The 19,749-nt window shown below is 35.3% G+C and overlaps 1 protein-coding gene across 2 annotated transcripts in view; it reads right to left on the bottom strand.

The window, feature by feature from the left end:
- Nucleotides 1-505: 505 nt before the first annotated feature.
- The window catches only part of SEC22A (SEC22 homolog A, vesicle trafficking protein), a 58,023-nt gene continuing 38,779 nt past the window's right edge, over nt 506-19,749 (bottom strand). For both annotated transcript variants that reach the window (XM_010970912.3, XM_045507199.2), the window contains exons 6-7: nt 9,922-9,987; nt 506-2,904 (exon numbers count right to left, since the gene is read on the bottom strand). In XM_010970912.3, the coding sequence (XP_010969214.1) occupies nt 2,704-2,904; nt 9,922-9,987 (267 nt within the window). In that variant the 3' untranslated portion in view covers nt 506-2,703. The remainder of the gene's footprint in view (nt 2,905-9,921; nt 9,988-19,749) is intronic.

The raw sequence follows: 19,749 nt of genomic DNA, 5'->3' as shown, positions 1-19,749 counted from the left end.
AAGTAAGATAATATACACCTAGATTTGACAATGGCAGGCTAAAGTCCCCAGTTCCTTGATTTTACCAACAACGGATATATTTCCTGAATATAATCTTAGTTACCTTCATTAGTTTCTACTCTAGCGGGAAAACACTGGGCTAAGAGATTAGAAGTTGTGTGTGCTTAGTTCTGTGACCCTAGGTAAGTCATTAACATCTGATTGCCTTAGTGTCCTCCATGCTAACAGGAGGGCAACTACCATCTCCCCTGCACTGTAAAACCCGTTACGATTAGGTAGGTAAAAGCAGACTTGCTCTCAGAAGTAAAAATGCAATGAGCACAACATATTACCATCATACACATTAGAGGCCTAGGGATTCTCCCTCAAGAGTTTAAAAACTTCTGTACGTGTGTGGCAAAATTTTCTCTTTCCAAATTCATAGTTTCTTTGGCAGCAACATGATAGAGGCAAGGTAGTTGTATAAACATTCAGAGATGCAGGCACTAAATAATGAAAGAAAGCATTTCCATACATAAAACATTATTTATAACTGTTTTCATTTTTTACATTAAAATGTAAACAACCCCTTATCCAAAATAGCTGGAGAAGAAACAAAACAAAAATAAAAAAACAAATTAAGCCTTTAAAGACAGCTGGTGAGTTTTCAAGTGTCCTTGCTGAATGGATCCAAATACTAAACATTATAACCCAGTAACAAGGTGAACCAAACTGGTAAGAGAGCTATAAAATACCAATATACAGCAAAATTACAATTAACCAGAATACTCCGACCTCCTGGTCAATTGACTATTTACAAAAAAATTCTTCTTGTTTTAACCATTAGTTTAGAAAAAACTTTCTACATTGAACCATTTTACTTTCCCGGCTCAGTAAGTACAAAATGTCAAACATAAATCAATTTTATTTTCATGATTTAGGATCATGTGGCACCTTGGTATATCTTAGAACATACATAAGTTCTGGGCAGTTCTGCTATAGGCAGAAAATTGGAGAGAACTGGGGTTTCTTGTTTTTAAATAAATTCCCAATATTTTAAGTGTATTGTCTTCTTTTTGCCTTATTCTCCTAAAAGGATAGTGTAGCAGAAAGGTTCTGGTTAAGCAAGATTTTTCACTGTAGACATATCTATGTATACTGGTTCTGCAAACAATGCAGTTCAATGACTTTACCCCTTTGGACTATTTCTCCTGCATAATTAATATGCCCAGGAACATGAAGTATATGTAATAGGTCCACTGTTTTCCTGGATATCAAATTTTAGTACCTTATGATCCTTAATTGGAATCTTTTCTCAAGAAAATCACTCATGAAGATGGCTTCAAAACCAAAAGTTGTTGATTTTGTTAATGGAGCCAAATTATGCTTCCTCTATTATTAATGTGTAACTGCTTGAACAGCCTTTATAATGTTATCAAAAAGCAAGTTAAGTTTTTTAAGGTAGTTGGTGCTTAACTCCTCAAAGCCATAAAATAATAAGAGGTGCTGAGAGAAGAGTCAGGCACCTTCTAATTCTTAGAACAGCTCAGTGTTTCCATAGTGCAGGACCCATACCAGGTGGTGGCATGCAAGATGATTTTAGGTGGTACACAACACTGAATTTAATAATGCTGAATCACAGTGAGAATGTCATTCCCTTTACAATTTTCTTTATACTTCTGATAATTCCAAAGAGAGAGCCCCATTTTGGTGCTGGATAACCTCTCTCACTGCAACAAAGAAAGAACAGGCTTTCTAGATTCAGAGCCTTGGCAGGTATTAGTATCCAGCTAGAATTTAGTAACATTTTTTGTTTTAATTTTATTTATTTTGTAGTTATCTTTTATTTATGGCAAACTGATACTGGTTTTCCACTTGGAGTAGAGGTTAGTTTCTTTTTAAAATATTTTAAAATTTAAAACATAAATATCAAGTAAATAATAGCCTATGTAATACTCAAGTAATCGAAATCTGGGAAACAACGGCTATAGTCCAACAAATCATATTTTAAAAAAATGATTTCAAAAGAAAGTATAAACATGGTCTAGTAAAGAAACACGTGTCACTGTGTTTTCAACACTTGTGATGCTCCAGGGATGAGCTCACCACAGCCTTCTCCTACACTGGGTAATTTCTAGGGTTAAGACTCAAGCAAAAACATAAAAGGGAAAAGAACCAATTCCACACCATTCAGGACTTCATAAACTCATGGTACCATAAATGTGCAAATAATCTGATATTTACCAAGTCATCTGTTTTACACATAAAACTTTCCAATTCACGGCAGCATCTTTTTATTTGGTCTACACTAATGCCTCACAAAGGCAAACCCGGGTTGTAGAGCTCCTGCTTGGTTCTCAGAGCAAGTACCACACAAACTTTTTAGTTGAACGCTTCAGCCAGGATTCCCGGCTGCTGGCCAAGTCTTTCAATGGCGTCTGACTGTTCTTCCACTGCCATGGCCCTGAGGAGAGGTCTCCTCTTCCTCTTCCTCATGATAATTTCACGGCCATCATTGCTGAGAGGAGTTTGCCTAGCAGGTATTGCATGCTCGCAGGTATTGCATGCTCACAGGCATGCCACGCTGACTCAAACCAAAAACAGTTGGAGAGAAAGAAAGCAGAGCTTCTGGTTTGTGGTGAGCAGTTTCTTCATCACAGTGGTAGTTACGATATTCTCCCTCCTTTTCCCCTGAAGCCAAGGCAATATGTCTGAAGGATGGCATCAAACATCATAATCAGGAGCCTTGCCCTGGGCTTGCCTTAGCCAGATCTGTAGTGTAACAAACGCTCCCACAGTCACGTGAAAGAAAAGCTGCCAGAGGTTGCGCAGTTCGTAGAGATACATGTTGCATAGACAGATTAAGCCAAAAGTCAAAAAAGATTTGACATTCCTCCAGCTGGTGTAGTAGACAAGTAAATAACACTGTTGAAAATATAAAAATGAAAGATGATTGTGGTTACAGGAAAAAAAATAAATGCTTCCACTATAAAACTGTAACAGGTCACAGGGTAAAATATGAGAGTGGAATAAGGGGATTTTTCAACTACAGATAAAGATAATGTAACATCTTTAAGACATTCAGCTGTGAAAGCTCCATAGCTTAAAAGGGAAATTGATTGTTCCTTTTACGTTTTTCATTTTTCAAAAGAAAGAAGATTTGTATCATATTTAAAGGATAACTCCCTTGCAAACAGGCTGAACAAATTCCTCAAGATGACAGGCAACTAAGAAGCATTCCCAGCGTCACAGGGGGTTCGATCCCAGAAAAGCACAAAAGACTCACACAAGCTCTTCAGCAAAATGGACGCATATAACCTGAATCTGAATAGCAATGAAATCAATAAATACTTACCAAACTCCACTGAATGCAAGGAGCTAAACTAGGCAGGATCTGACTGAACACTTGAGGGAGAATTTGTTCAACAGATATTTATTGAGGACCTGCTACAAGACAGGCACTATTCTTTAGTTTTCAGTAAACAAATAAAGACCTCGCTCACATGGACTTTACGTTCTACTGGACAGAGACAGACTATAAACATTATACATATTTTATATTATATATATATAATATATATATAAAATCAAGTAGTTGTGTTCTGAAAAATATTAAAGATAATTCAGAAAAAGGGAACAAAGAATGCAATGAGTGCTATTTTAGAAAATACAGTAAAGAAAGTACTCTTCTGCCCCCAAACCTTGGCATTCACTCTCCCTGTTCTATTTTTCTCCATAACAATACTATAAACATACTTCAAAAATATGCTTATTTTATTTGTCATCTGTATTCTTCCAATAAAATCTAAGCTTCATGAAGAGAGAAGTTTTTAACTGTTTGTTCACTCATTTTTCTCCAGTGCCCAGAACGGTGTCTGACACATAGTAAGTGCTCAATAAAAATTTGTTACATGAACTGTTTTCTAGAAGATATCTAAAATTCACAGTCCAGTGAATATAGGAATCATATATGATCACAAAGCCTTAAAAAAGAAGCACAGGTCTCTGTGAAACTGTATCCAGACTTCAGAATAGGAGGGACATTAGGGCATTTGTGACAATACAGAAAGAATGTGGAGATGTTTTGTTTAATGTGTTTAGTTCTTACATAGATTAGAATTGTGCTTGCTATCCAAGTAAAGTGAATTGGAAGCATTTATTTTATTGGGGTGTTTTGCATTATATTAAAAAAAAGTTGAAAAACAGAGGGGAAAAAAACTTTTTCTTCTGAAATAATTTTAGACTTCCCGAAAAGTTGTCAAAACCAGTAAAGAATTCCCATATACCCTTTACCCTGACCTAATGCTGTCCTCGTGTATAACTACAGAATAATCATCAAACCAGGAAATTAACACTGATACAACACTGTTACGTAAACTACAGACTTCATTGAAATTTTTCCGGTTGTCCTATAAGGCCCTTTTTCTGGTCCAGAATCCAATCCAGGATTCCACATTGCATTTAATTGTCATGTCTCCTCAAATCTATAACAGATTCTCAACTCTTTCTTTGTTTTCAATGACCTTAATAGTCTTAAAGAGTATTGATCAGTTATTTTGTAAAATGTTCCCTAATTTTGGTTTTCCTGATGTCGTTCCAAGGTTGAACTGACATTCAGCTCAGCAAGAATACCACAGAGCTGATGTGTATGTAGTATGTCAAATTACTTACTAACTTTGATCTCTTGGTAAGGTGGTATCTGACAGGTTTCTCCACTGAAGTTACTATTGTTCTCTTTGTAATCAGTACCTGTGGGAGGATACTCTGAGGTTATGTACATATCCTATTCCATCATACTTTTGCCCATTAATTTTAGCATCTATTGATGATTCCTGCCTGTAACAATTATTATCATGGTGTTTGCCAAATGATCATTTTCTATTTCTATCATCCTCTACATTTATTAATTGGAATTCTACTATAAAGAAGAGCTAGATTTTCTGGTATTTTTTTAAAATAAATATTTAATTTGTGGTTTTCAAGGGCTTTAAAATATAATGGTCTTTGCCCTACAGGTTATTTATTAACTACAAAGAGAAAAAAGATACCTTTGCAATGGAGATATCTGGTAGGCATCACCTTAACCAAATGATCAAATTTACTGCATGCTTCCTGAATTAGAGATATACAGCATGCTATACTACACAGTACTGTTACCAAAATAATTAACCTGAATCTAATCATGAGAAACAGACATAACCAGATTTAGGCCATTCTATAAGGTGCTTGCCTGGACTGTTAAAAAACTGTTAGTGTTATGAAAGACAAAAACAGAACAACAAAAAGGCCAGAAGATGGCAATATAGATTAAAAGATATGCAACAACCAACCACAATGCATAATCTGGAATCAGAGGAGAACAGCTACACAGAACATTTTGGAGACAACTGAAGTAATCTGAATATGACTCCTGTATTAGGTAATATTGTATCAATGTCAAATTTCTTGGATGTGATAAAGGTATTATCACTATGTAGAAGTGTATCTTTGTTCTCAAAAGATACACACTGAAGTTCCCAGAGATGAAGTATCTTAATGTTTGTAACTTACTTCAGAAACAACTGTGCAGGAACTTCTGCTTCTGGAAAGATGAAGTTGATGTACTTTCCCCTATTCTTCCCACTAAGTACAACTAAAAACCCTGGACACTACATATCAAACAAGTATAAGATGACTCTGGATGATGGAAAGAAGAAGGCAGACAGGCTAAGGACCTTGAGACTCAAGAAATGACACAGTGGTAAATTACCTAAGCCTTTTTTTTTTTTTTTTTTTTTTGCCTCATAGATCCCACACTTGGAGCTGAAGCAGCTGACAACTAGAAACACCAATGGGTGTATATTAAAAAACAAACAAACTCCCAAGTAAAATCTTGCTCCCTATAGCCAAAAGACCAAGAAAGGGGCACTTTACCAAGACAGAGGACTTTTACACGATAACTATGCTACCCCAGCCAAACACCACTAAAAAAAACTGTGACTGCCCACACCCATCCCATCAAAGCCTACATGGGGAGCCTATAATGCTGTAAGGAGATGTTTCAACTCTCCAGGGCTTCAGGAATTTTTTAAAAATTGAATTTAAGACTTATTACATAGCTATAGTGATCAAAACTATATGGTACTGGCAGAGGGACAGACACAGATAAATGGAACAGAATACAAAACATGGAAATAGACCCATATAAACATGCCCAACTTTCTTAATGCAAAAGCAGTTCAGTAGAGGAAAAAAGCCTTTCCAACAAATGGTGCTGGAGAACTTAAGCATCCATGCAAAGCAAAAAAATCAAAAAACAAAAACCCCCACATGTTACATACAATTTAACTCAAAATGGATCATGAACTTACATATAAAACATAAGACTATAAAACTTTTAGAAAGAACAGGAGAAAATCTTCAGGATCTGGAGGCAGTCAAAGAGTTCTTAGACAATACCACAAGCATGATGCATAGAAGAAAAAATTGAGAAATTAAACCATAAAAATTTAAGACATTTGCTCTACAAAAGACCTTGTTAAGAGGATGAAAACACAAGTTAAAACTAGGAGAAGATATGCAAACTGCATAACTGTGACAAAGGACTAATATCTGGAATATATAAAGAACTCTCAAACTCAACAGTAAAAGACAAACAATCCAATTAGAAAATAGGCAAAAGACATGAATAAACATTTCACCCAAGAGGATATACATATGACAAATATGCACATGAAATTATATTCAACATCATTAGCCATTAGGAAAATGCAAATTAAAACCATAATGAGATATCATTACACACTTATCAGAATGGCTAAAACAAAAAATAGTGACAATACTAAATGCTGATGAGCATGCAGAGAAACTGGATCACTCACTCACACAATGCTGGTGGGAATGTAAAATGGTACACTACTCTAGAAAAGTTTGTCTTTTAATAAGCATGCAACTACCACATGACCCAGCAATTGCACTCCTATTTATCTCAGAGAAATGAACACTTTGGTTCACACTAAAACCTGTACATGAATGTTTATACAGCTTTATTTATAATAGCTGAAAGCTAGAAACAACTCAGATGTCCTTCAAATGAGTGAATAATGAAACAAACTATGGTACAGCCATACCATGGAGTACAATTCAGCAATAAAAAGGAACAAATCACTGATACATGCAACACTTGGATAAATCTCCAGACAATTATGCTGAATAAAACATGCCAGTCACAGAAGGTTACATACTATATGGTTCCATTTATGTAACATACTCAAAATGAGAAAATTATATTAATGGAGAACACATTAGTGGTTGCCAGAGATTAAGGACAGGTTGGGGCAGGTGGAAACCATGAAAGGGCAACATGAGGAGTCTTCATGGTGACAGAACGGTTCTGTTCCTTGACTGCATCAACATCAATATCCTGGTTGTGATACTGTATTACAGCTTTGCCAGATGGTACCATTTTGGGGGTGGGGTGGAATAGTTAAAGGTTATACAAGATCTCTCTTATGACTCTACAATTATCTCAAAATAAAAAGTTTAATAAGAAAAACAACTTCACACATTCATTTTTATCTACAACTTACTTTTTGAACAATGAATATACACACTATATGCACAAGCATACAGAGAAAGTTAAAGCAAGTGTTGCAAAATGTTACAAATTGATGATTCTAGGTGTACTAGTCTTTCAACTTATCTGTAAGTTTGAAGGTTTTCAAAATAAAACACTGAGGGAAAAGAAACAGTCTCTAATTTCTTCAGACTTCTTCTGATTTCCTACTCTAAATGTTCCATATCAAGACTACCCCTAACTGACTGAATTGTAGCCTGGCGACAAAGGCAACAAACCACGTACCAGTGGCCTTTGAGGGCTGATCTGAAGGGGATTAAAAAATATCCTGACAACTGGAGACAGAACATATTATGTGGTAAAATAGAATCCCTTAAATTTTACTGTGGAAAAAACAACATTCTTATCACTCTGCTCAGCATATTTGGAAAGCATGCAGTTTCATGCCTGTCAATACAAAGGAAATTTGTTTTTTGTTGTTTTGTTTTGGGGGGGGTTGGGGGAGTAATTAGGTCTATCTATTTAGTGTTAGGTTTGTTTTTTTTTTTAATGGAGGTACTAGGGATTGAACCTAGGACCTCATGGATGCTAAGCACACACTCTAGCACTGAGTTATACCCACCCCCAGAAAATGTGTTTTCTGCTTTTCTTTTCTAAAGCATCACACTTTGTTTACCCTCCTCAAATGAACACCTGGGTGACACTGCTCCACCAAGAGGCAACTCTTGAAATACTTTCAGCTGTTCTGAGGAAAGTAACAGACGTGTCCCTATCTGTAGGAAGAGCTCTGGTTCTGGAGTCACACAGACCTAGGTTCAAGTCCCTGGTTGTAAAAACAGTTTAGGCCCCTGTGAAAATGGTGATGGTAACGGGATTAGCATAAGGCTTTCTGTGAGGATTTAATGGTACAAGGAATGCAAAGGGCTTAGCAAAGTAAGAGCTTGATACATTTGGCATTATTATTAGCATTTAAAATTATTTCATTAAGGCAAAAAGCTAGAAGTACATTTTACAAGAATAATCATTCATGAAATTATTTGAAAGTTAATAATTACCTCACACTGTTTTAGAATCATATGAAATAATACACATAAAAGTTACTAAATTATAAATTTTATAGCATTATAAAAATCATGTAAATAGAGGAATTTTACTTAGAGACAGCATGAAAGGAATACGACACTTAAGAAGACTCAGAGTTAAGTTCTGATCCACCACTTACTGGCTATGTGATCTCAGGATACTACTGAAACTGCCTCAGATTTCTCGTTTTCAAAAGAAGGATAATATACCTGTGTGACAGGACTGTACAGATTAAAGCAGAAAATCTACACAAGAATATTTCATAAAATTAAAGTACTGCGACATCAATGAATACAAGTTTTCACATTTCCTGCATGAAATGTCATTCATTATAATTGAATCCATCAAATTTGACAGAAAAACCATTTCTGAAGCTAATATAAACGATTAAGAAAAATTAGGGAATTTAAAAAAATGGAGCCACTGAAACTAAAATTTCTGATGTCTTTACACAAAAGTCAAGTGCCTATATTTAAAATATTTCCCTAAAGACTTCCACTGAGTTTTAGGTAGCCTTTTGTTTGCAGTCCTGACTGTTTCTAACGTTTTTCATTGCAAGACAGACACAAGTTAGGCCAGAAGTCTTAGCTGGCTCTAACATGTTTGAGTAGAGACATTGCTGAGTCTGGGTCACTGGCATGGTTCCTCCCCCTTCCCTACGTATCTGTGCCTCCTCTGGCCTTGGAAATGAGAGCACACAACTCCCTATCACTCGGGGGCAAAATCCCTCCCTCCTGAAAGTCTCAGATCTATTCTGTCATCAAGTCCTAGAGAGTCTTCCTTCTCCGTGTCCTTTCTCTTCCTATTCCTACTGCCATTACCATAGTTTAGGCTTTCAATACCTTCCACCTGAAGTAATAGAATCACCTCTCAACTAACTTCCTTGCTTCTAGTCTCTCCGCTCTGACAACCCAACCTATTCATCACTGCTAAATCAAATATCTTAAAATCCTGCCTTTGCTGTCGCCTATTCAAAGACTTCCCCAAGAGTACAAAATCCTCAGCCTGGAGTACAAGCAGAGCTTTGAAGCTGAATAATCAGTCCCAGAATATCCAGAATTAGCCTTTACTGCTGTAGGCAGATGACATGCCTCCACCGAAGTCCCAGCACAGGAGACGGTTCACACTGAGTTCACTGGGACCTACATCAATTCAACTAACAAAACTAATAGAGGCTCAAATTAAAAGAGAGGCATAGAATTCAGACATTTTTATTTATTTAAAGTGCACAAAGAATTATTAGAACTGACACCTGAAACAAGCAATAATGGGAAAGTGTTTCTTAAAAATGGGAGAGAACCTACCTGGTAAAGGCAGGCTGCTGTTCCAAGGAAAAACGCAACGATGTAATTAAAATCCTCACCATCACTCTGTAAAAACAAAATAAGAAATTACTTTTTTTTTTTAGTGGAAGCCAATTTCCAAAAGCAACCATTGGGATAGAATATGACAGCATTTATGCACAAATGGTAAAAATTTTCACAAAGTGGCATATAAAAATCTCGAGTCCTAAAATAGAAACATAAAATATAATAACCAGGGAGTGTGATACAGAGGAAGACTACCAGCGTTCTTCTATCTGGGCCTCACCATCAATTATATTTTATCCAAGAGAAGATGAAAGTCAATGGAAACAAGTTTTCATGTAACATAAAAAGACTCTCCCCTCTCTACTAAAGAAACCACATAAAAAAGTACAACACCCCAGTGGCTTATAAAGTTAGGCCTGCTAGCTAGGATTACTATTTGACTCAAATAAATATTGACAAACTTTACCATCTAGTAAGTGTATCACTGAATTGTCCAATGAAGTCATTTGGCATGATTAAAAAAACAAAACAAAAAACCAAAATTGAGAAGCTACTGCCCACTAGAGTGTGCTAAATCCCAACGAGGAAAGTCAGTCATAACACACTATGTTAGAAAAATAGCGCCCAGAGGAAAACCAGAGAGAGATCATGAATAAAATACTTCTTTTAAAAGAAAACTAATAGAGACATATACAACCCATTTTTTCTATTCCTTTTTGATTCCTCTTAAATATCTATATGTATCATTTATCTGAATGTTTTTACAAAGTAGAACATGAAACCCAAGCGGGAGTTATCAAATTATTCTTCCAGGTAGGAGCATTAAATGTGGTCCTTATTTCAGGAAAAATATCTTTATACAATAAAAATTTACACAAGACATGGGACTGTCTCTCATGACCATGTCTTCACAAAATAATATAAAGAGAAAATTCCTTTTCCATTTGCTATTGGGCAAGAAAGTGCCTGTAAGGCAGAGGGAGAGTGGCTTATCCTAGTGAGATGATCTTAAAATAGAAACCATTCAACTATCTGGTTAGGCCAGTTCTATCCCAGAGGTAGGAAAGGTCAACATAAAACTGCTCTACTTTAATAATTCTAAGGCTTTAAATAAGTTCTGCTTGATTGTTTTCCTTTAGTCCTTTAAATCATTTTTTTTAATTATAAAAGTTCATGTTCATTGTAGAGAATATGGAACAGATTGTTACAAAGAAGCAGCTCATATAGTCCATAATGCCACAACTTTGGGAGAATTAGAGCTACCCATTTATGTACCACCTTCTAATCCTTTCTGTACAAAAATACATGTACATTAAAAAAAATAGAACCATACTTTTACATACTGCTTTTTTTGTACTCCACATTATATCATAAACATGTTTTCAAGATACTAAATATTTCTCAGCCACTTAATTTGTAATAATTATATAACCTTTAATGGTGGGGAAATACAATAATGTAATTATTTTCCTACAATTGAATATTATATTTCCCCTAAATTTACACCATCACTTTATAACTCTCTTAATTGCCTTTGGAACACTTAAGAGTATGTTTCTGGAGTCAATCAGAGATTCAATGAAATAACATTTGCAAATACAAAGAACAGTAACTGACACACAGTAAGTATTCAAAAACATTAACTTCTCTCTCCCAGAGGTTACTGTATACATTATTCATCAGATAACTGGGGTTACCTTTAGTATTGTTTAAACCTCTAAAGTGCTGGCCTTGTCTTCTCAATTAGATCCTAACCTTTCTTCAAAGCAGAAAATAAAACTTACTACTTGCATGAAACTTGCATGTGCACATAGTAGGATTCAACAAATGCATGCCAAATTGAGCTGAACTTTGAAAAATCTTTATTTCTACTTGCTAAAGAGAATGTCTATAAACATATTCTTCCATTCAATAAATACTCATTCATTAAACACTTACGGGCCAAGTACTGCATTTCTAGACCAAGAATAGAAAACAAGTCAACACCAACTCAAGAAGCTCACCCTCTAATCAGGAAGGCAGATACAGACACCAACAATTCCTACCCGAAGTAGTAACTGATGGGATAGATGTGTGTACAGGGTACTAAGGGAACATACTGGAGGACACTGCTAATTCTGCCTGGAGAAAAAAAGGATCAGGGAAAGTTTGCCAGAGGAAGTAAAGCTTAATCTGCATCTTGATGGATGAACTGGTAGACAAGGTAGGAAGAGAATTCAGGCCAAGGACATAGCTTGTGCAGTTTCAAAGAAGGAAGAGGTTAGGATGACTCCAAGGTCTCCTGTTTAGGCAAGTTGGAAAGATACCATTCATTAAGTTAGGAATATAGGAGGAAAAGTAGTTTTGAGCACAGAAAAAATAGAATTCATCTTGGACACGCTATTTTGGACTTGCTAGTGGGACAGCCAAATAATTATGCTTAGTAGACATTTAAGTTAGCTTCAGGGAAGAGTTTAACCTAGAGATCTAGTTTAGTAGTCATGAATTTAAATAGTAGTTAAATGAAAGAAAGGACTATGACAACCAAATGCAAAGCTTAATTCTTGATTGGCTGCTAGATCAGAGAGAGGAAAAAACACTATAAAGGATTATTTGGGGTCAATTTTGAATTGTGAAATTTGAATATAGACTTTATATTAGATAATACTGCACTGATCTTAAATTTCTTTGGTGTAATAAAGGTATTGTGATTATGTAGGAAAATGTCCTAGTCCTTAAGACATACATATTGAATAATTTTGGACTGTCACAATACCTAGTTTTACTTCAAATGATTCAGAAAAAAAAAGAAAATGAATAGAGAAAGAAAGGTAGGTAGGTAGGTATACAGGTAGCTGTTAATTATGTCTACTATTAAGTTTTAAAAACTTTTCTGTAAGTTTGAATTCTCTCAAAATAAAATGTTGTGTAGTGGGGGAAAATGGGAAAACAAATGAAAAAATACTATGCAGTCACTAAAAAGAATCTCTACATGCTCAAATGAAATGATCTACATATTATTAGGTGAAAAAAGATGCAAATCAGTATGTATAGTATACTTATATATACTTATTACAAAGAGTAATTTTAAGAGAACAATTACGTAAGTAAATATATAAGTAGATATGCACTAGCATATACACATTATCTCTCTACAAGGACACACCAGTGGTTGACTCTGGGGAGAAGTGGGAAGAGAATTACTTACTGAAAATTACAGGATTTGAAATTTACCATGTACACATTTTACTGTGTGTATGCATGACTCTAGATGTCTGTGGATATACATCTATTAACTTTTCTAAAAATCATTTTGAAAATATCCAAGGAGAAGGTGTAGAGTTAGAAGAATATAAAGCCAAGGACACAACACCAGAGAACGCCACTATTTAAAGGACAGGTGGAGGAAGAAAGTTTACCAAATAAACTGAGGAACAGGAAGAGAAAGGGAGAAAATACAACAGGAGAAAACTTTCATGGAACTGAAGGGAATTGTTCCATGGAACTGATAATCTCAAAAAGAATGTTAAGTAACACATCACACTATTAACAGTGATTTATTTGCTTCTAAGTTTTCTAAAATAAACATTATTTTTTAAATTAAACAATGAGTTATTTTTAAGAGGAAGAACTGAACAGTTTGTGGGATGAGGTAGAGAGGACACACAAAACAAGGCCTCAAGAGTGGCTGCAATATGTGACAACCAGAAGGACACTAGTGAACTTAATGGTCAGTGTTTGAAAGAATTATACGGCAGAAAGAGATCACAGCAGACTAAGAGAATAGAGGTAAGGGAGTGGGGGCAACAAACATAGTCTATGTTTTCAAAATATTAGAAGGAAACATACATCAAGAGGTTTTTTTAGGTTTTTTTTTGTTTGCTTATTTTTTAGAGACCAGCAGGCTATATATCATGTTTACGAGCTGAGAGAATAAAGCCAGTAGAGAGGAAGCAGATGAAATGTAGGTGAGGGACTAGCTAGAGCTTGAGGAAATATGGAACAGAGGTTTAGAGAGGACAGAAGTGGGAGCGCGGTGGGGAGCAGGGTGGACTGGAGCACGGATGAAGGTGGGGTGAGGAAATAAGGGCAGAGGTAAGGAGTCAGATTTTAAAAAATCACATTGACCTTCAGAGGATGCTAGGGTACCAACATATTGCTTTGAAAACTGACAAATAAAGGAAAAGAATATTTTTTTAAGGTGAGGATGAAGAGGTAAGCAGAAGCTTCATATAACAGCCACACAACGTATTAGGATGACACTATTTAAATGTTTGCAGTAATTGGGAAACATTCACTTTTTAATCTTAAACGAAAAAAGGGCACAAAGTTACATAATGTATATGATATGTATACAAGTATATGTGTGTCTATACAGTATATATTAATAAAATACAGAGAAAAATTAGGGGTAATTTTTTTCTTCGTTATATATTTCCCCATATATGAAAATAGAACTCAGGAAAAATACTTTTATTTCTTTTGAAAGAAAGAAAGCACTGCATCTTAGCATAAATATTATGCCACTAAATAAATCAAAACTTCCTTTGAGCTTTAATAGGTATGTAATTTCTTTAAGAGGTATCAACAAATCTATGGGAAATAAAGAACTCAAAAAACAAAAGCAAGTGGATTACTTCTGTTTTGTAGTAGCCATTACAATTTTAGAATCAGAGGGTCTTAGAACACTAGTACTGAAGTGGTCCATGAGTATATGTAGTGTAAAGCCTTCCTCTTGCAGAATAGGAAAATGAGATCCAAGAAGGTAAAGTAACCCATCCAATGTCATAAAGTTAGTTACTGGCAGGTGCAACCCAGGTATTCTGTCTTCCAGGTCAGCATTTCTACTGCTGTATCAGAATTCTCAATACTTTTTCTAATGCATCACATGCAAATTACTTCTAGGTTGGCATCAGCCTAATTAATATCGTTGCTTCAAGGTTGATCCTTAAAGGAACATAGGCAATATAAACCCAATGTGATAAAAGCTTATGCATTTGTGAGGTGCCAATTCACAATAAACTTATTAACATCTCTAAACTCAGAACAAAGTATGGAAATGAGTGAAAAAATCTAACTTACACATTACTGTGAATACCAAATCAAATTTACAACTTAAAAAAAAAAAACTACATTCACCCTAAACGTCCCTAGTCTGAACTTAGATACCAAAGAAAAACTCCAGTACTTGGTATTTTAAATAAATCGTTTGTTATTGCCCTAAGAGGCAGCTATTAATCTAGAAGAAACAAGCTTGTGCTGAATCTTCAAACATTAACAATATACAGGAATATTGATTCACATGGGTTCTCAAATTTAAATGTGCCTCAGGCACCAAGTTACATACCAGAAGATAAACATGGCTATCATTTTTAGCATTCGAGAAGAGTATTTAGAATTCACAGCCTTAAAAAAAAGCAAACTTTAATATCGATATATTGCTCATATTCAGGAAATACACTACACATTTTTAGCTAGATCTAAAAATATGATCTCCAAATAAATCCTCTGCTCTTAAGTCAAGTATTAAAGAAATGCTGAGGCCACTTAATCTCGCTACTGTCTTTCTGCCTCCTTTATCACCAAGATTTGAGTAACTCCACTACAGGTAACTTCAGAACATAAAAGTTTAAGTCCCATATCCTGGATTTTGCACTCAAGCCTACGTAACAAACCACCTCAAAAAGATCTACTTTATTGACCAAAAATTATCTATAGTGACTCTAGATATTATTCCTAACACAAAATACGATGAGCCAGAGAGAAAGCTAAGTGTATGTCCTAAGTTCAATGGCTTTAGTGAGAATAAAAAGGACATTTTAACCAATATAGATCATGAACAATAATAAAATAGAAGCTAATGAAGGAAAATTAAAAGCAAGAGATCTCAGGTCCCTAATTTTATATATATTTTCTCTCAGGTTAATCCAGGCTATAAAGGATGTACTTGTTGAAACTAATCTAGTTTGCACCCTTAATCCTCCCCTGCTTCGGTTCTAAATTTATCACAGTACATTCTGCATTCTGACATTTCATTTTCTCCTTTCGTTTGCTTATTGTCCATTCAATCTTTTAGAACATGGAATCCAGGGCTACAGAGTAACCCCCCATTATTCTCATAACAAGACAAGAAAAAAACATCTCCCAGAATCAGTCATTTATCAGAACATTTTTCTCTGTACAGATATAAACCCCCCAGTAACTAGAACAGGAATCTCTACTTTTGGTCCAGTGAATTTCCTAAAGCAATGATTCTCATTTACGTGAGAGGGTCAGAATTTACTGGAAAATACTTTAAAACTACCCACGAGTGACAAACTATTTGTGGACTACATGCCCCTCATCTTTGCACTCTTGTTTCCTCACTCCTCTCTTAGAGCATCACTGCTTTAGGAACCTCAACTACTGAGAATGCATGTGGGTTACAGCAGATCAAAGACTTAAAATAATGCTAAGGGAACAACATAAGCAGGTTTTCCTAGTTTCCAGATACTAAAAATCCCACATGGACCAATTTATAGCTCTCTAAGTCAAGTGAGGAAGAAATGATGTTGGGGTGAATTTAGTCTAGGAGGACAATGAAAAAGAGAATTCCATATCAACCATCAGAAAGATACATCTTCAAAGATACAAGCATCCATTGGCTTTCACATGGCCCTTGTCAGAGGGCACAAAACTGTACATCTGACCATAAAACATGAATCAGATCCCTGAACCCAGGCTCCACTCTGGCTGGTGCTCTGAGGTCCCCACCTGGCCTGTGTGAACAGGAACGCTAAGCCCCTCCATTAGAAGAGAAAGCCCCATCCACTATTTTAACAAATGGTTAAATGGAGCTGGCTGGGTGTAACAGGCTGAACTTATTAACTAAGTGGAGCCACACCTATTGCAACATCAATGCCCAGAGAATGCTTCTCCCTTTCTGGCCTTTGTTTTAATGCTGGTATGTGTGTGTGTGTTTAAATTAATAGACTGCTATCTTTAGAGCAGTTTCAGGTTTACAGAAAATTAAGCCAATAATAGTACAGAGAGTACCCATATACCTACTTTCCCCTGCTCACAGCTTTCTCTATCATTAACACCTTGCATTAACGTGGTACATTTGTTACAACTGATGAGCCAATAGTGACACATTATTATTAACTAAAATTCATTATATGTATAACTGAATCACCATGCTGTACACCAGAAATTAACACAACATTGTAAACCAACTATACTTCAATTAAAAAAAAAAAACTAAAGTCCATGGTTTACATTAAGGCCCACTCTGTGTTGTACATTCTATGGGTTTTGACAAATATATAATGACATAACCACTATTTCAGTAACATTCAGAACAGTTTCACTGCCCTTAAAATCTCACGTTCCTCCTATTCATCCCTTCCTTCTTCCATTCTTCCAAACCTCTAGCAATCGCTAATCTTTTCACTTACTGTCTTGAAAGTTTTGCCTTTTCCAGAATGTCATATAGTTGGAATCTTATAGTACGTAGTTTTTTCAAACTGGCTTCTTTCATTAAGCAATATGCACTTAAGGTTTAGCCATGTCTTTTTTTGCCTGACAGCTCATTTCTTTTTATTACTGAATAACATTCCATTGTATGGTTTGCTGAAGTTTGTTTATCCATTCACCTTTTGAAGGACATCTTAATTCTGTCCAGTGTTTTTGAAATTATAAAGTTGATATAAACATTAATGTGCAAGCTTTCGTGTGGACAGAAGTTTTCTACTCATATGGGACTACTCATGTAATACCTAGGAGCATGACTGCTGGATCGTATGGTAAATCTGTTTAGCTTTGTGAGAAACAGCCCAACTGTCTTCCAAAGTGACTATACCATTCTGATTTCCCACCAACAATGAATGAGAGTTCCTATTGTTCCATTTCCTCACCAGCATTTGGTATTGTCAGTTTTTTGGATTTTGCCATTCTAATAGATGTTTAGTGGTATCTTACTGATGTTTCGATTTGCATTTCCTTAATGACTTATAATGTTGAGCATTTTTATATGCTTATTTGCCACCTGCATATCTACTCTGCTGAGATGTCTGTGTTTAGTTCTTCTGCTCATTTTTTAATTGGGTTTTTTCTTTCTTTAGTGTTAGAGTTCCATGTATGTTTTTAGATATAAGCCCTTTGTCAAGTGTGTTTTGCAGATACCTTCCTCTGGCCTGTGGCTTATCTTTTTCATTCTCTTGATGTCCTTTGCAGTTTTTAAATTAAGTCCAACTTACGATTTTCTTTCATGGATACTTTTGATGTTGTATCTAAAAATTTATCACCAAATCCAAGATCATCTAGGTTTTCTCCTGTTACCTTTCATAGGTTTTATAGTTTTATGTTTTACATTTAGGTCTGTGATCCATTTTGAGTTAATTTTTTGTGAAAGGAGTTAAGATCTATTTCTAGACTTTTTTTTTTTTTTTGCATGTGGATGGCCACCTGTTCCAGCACCATTTGTTGAAAAGAATTCTTTGCCCACTGAATTGTTTGTTCCTCTGTCAAAGATCAGTTGATCATATTTGTATGGATGTATTTCTAGGCTCTCTATTCTGTTCCACTGACTGAATTGCTTGTCTACTCTTTTGCCAGTACCACACTGTCTTAATTAGAGCTTAATAGTAAATCTTAAGGTTGAATAGTGTTAGTCCTCTGACTTTGTTCTTTTTCTTCAGTATTGTGTTGGCTATTCTGGGCTTGCCTTTCCACATAAACTTGAAAATCACTGTCAGCATCCACAAAATAACTTGCTGGGATTTTGACTGGGATTGTTGATGAAACGACAGATCAAGTCGAGAAGAAACAACATCTTAACAATACTGAGTCTTCCTACCCAGGAACATGGTAGATCTTTTATTTCTTTTCTTAGAGTTTTATAGTTTCCCCATAAAGATCTAGAACGTATTTTGCTAGATTTATTAAGTGTCTCATTTTTGGGTGGTGCCAATATAAATGGAATTGTAGTTTTAATTTCAAATTTCAATTGTTCCTTGATGATATATAAGAAATCAACTGACGTGAATTCTATGGCCTTGCTGTCATCACTTATTAGTTCCAGGAGTTTGCTGATTCTTTTGAATTTCCTACATAAACAATCATGTCATCCCTGTCATTCTTCCTTCCCAAACTGTGTATCTTTTCTTTTCTTGTCTTATTGCATTAACTAGGCCTTCCAACGTTGAATAGGAGTGGTGATAGGGGACATTCTTGTCTTGTTACCAATCTTTAGAAGAAAATATCTAGTTTTTCATCAAGTATGATGTTAGCTGTAGGGTTTCTGTAGGTATTCTTTATCGAGTTGAGGAAGTTCTCCTTTATCCCTAGTTTGCTGTGAGTTTTATCATGATTTTGTCAAATGCTTTTTCTGCATCTACTGATATGACCATATGATTTTTCTCCTTTAGCCTGTTGATATAATGGATTACACTAATTTGATTTTCAAATGTTGAATCAGCCTTACATACCTGGAATAAAACCCACTTGGTTTTGGTATATAATTCTTTCTTTATACATTTTTGGATTCAATTTGCTAATATTTTATTGAGGATTTTTGCATATGTGTTCATGAGAGATACTGGACAGTAACGGTGGTCTTTTTAAAATGTAAGTAGGCTGAGAAATCTAGCACTATCAGTCAGTTACACAAAAGTGGTAATTAGTTTAATCAGATTAGTATTCTGAAAACCTCAAATACGATGAGGCAGACATTACTAACCAGAGAGAGAACATGAAACACTTAGGAATCAAGGCAAACATTAGCCAGGGATAGTGGTTTAAAAGCATGAAAAGCTGTGTTTAAACTACTTTGCTTAGTTTTGAAGTTGTGAATCAGAGGAAAGA

This window comes from Camelus bactrianus, chromosome 1, assembly GCF_048773025.1.
Source record: "Camelus bactrianus isolate YW-2024 breed Bactrian camel chromosome 1, ASM4877302v1, whole genome shotgun sequence".
Classification (NCBI taxonomy): domain Eukaryota; kingdom Metazoa; phylum Chordata; class Mammalia; order Artiodactyla; family Camelidae; genus Camelus; species Camelus bactrianus.
Note: the sequence above shows the minus strand (reverse complement) of the source record. Positions and strands in the feature narration are given on the sequence as shown.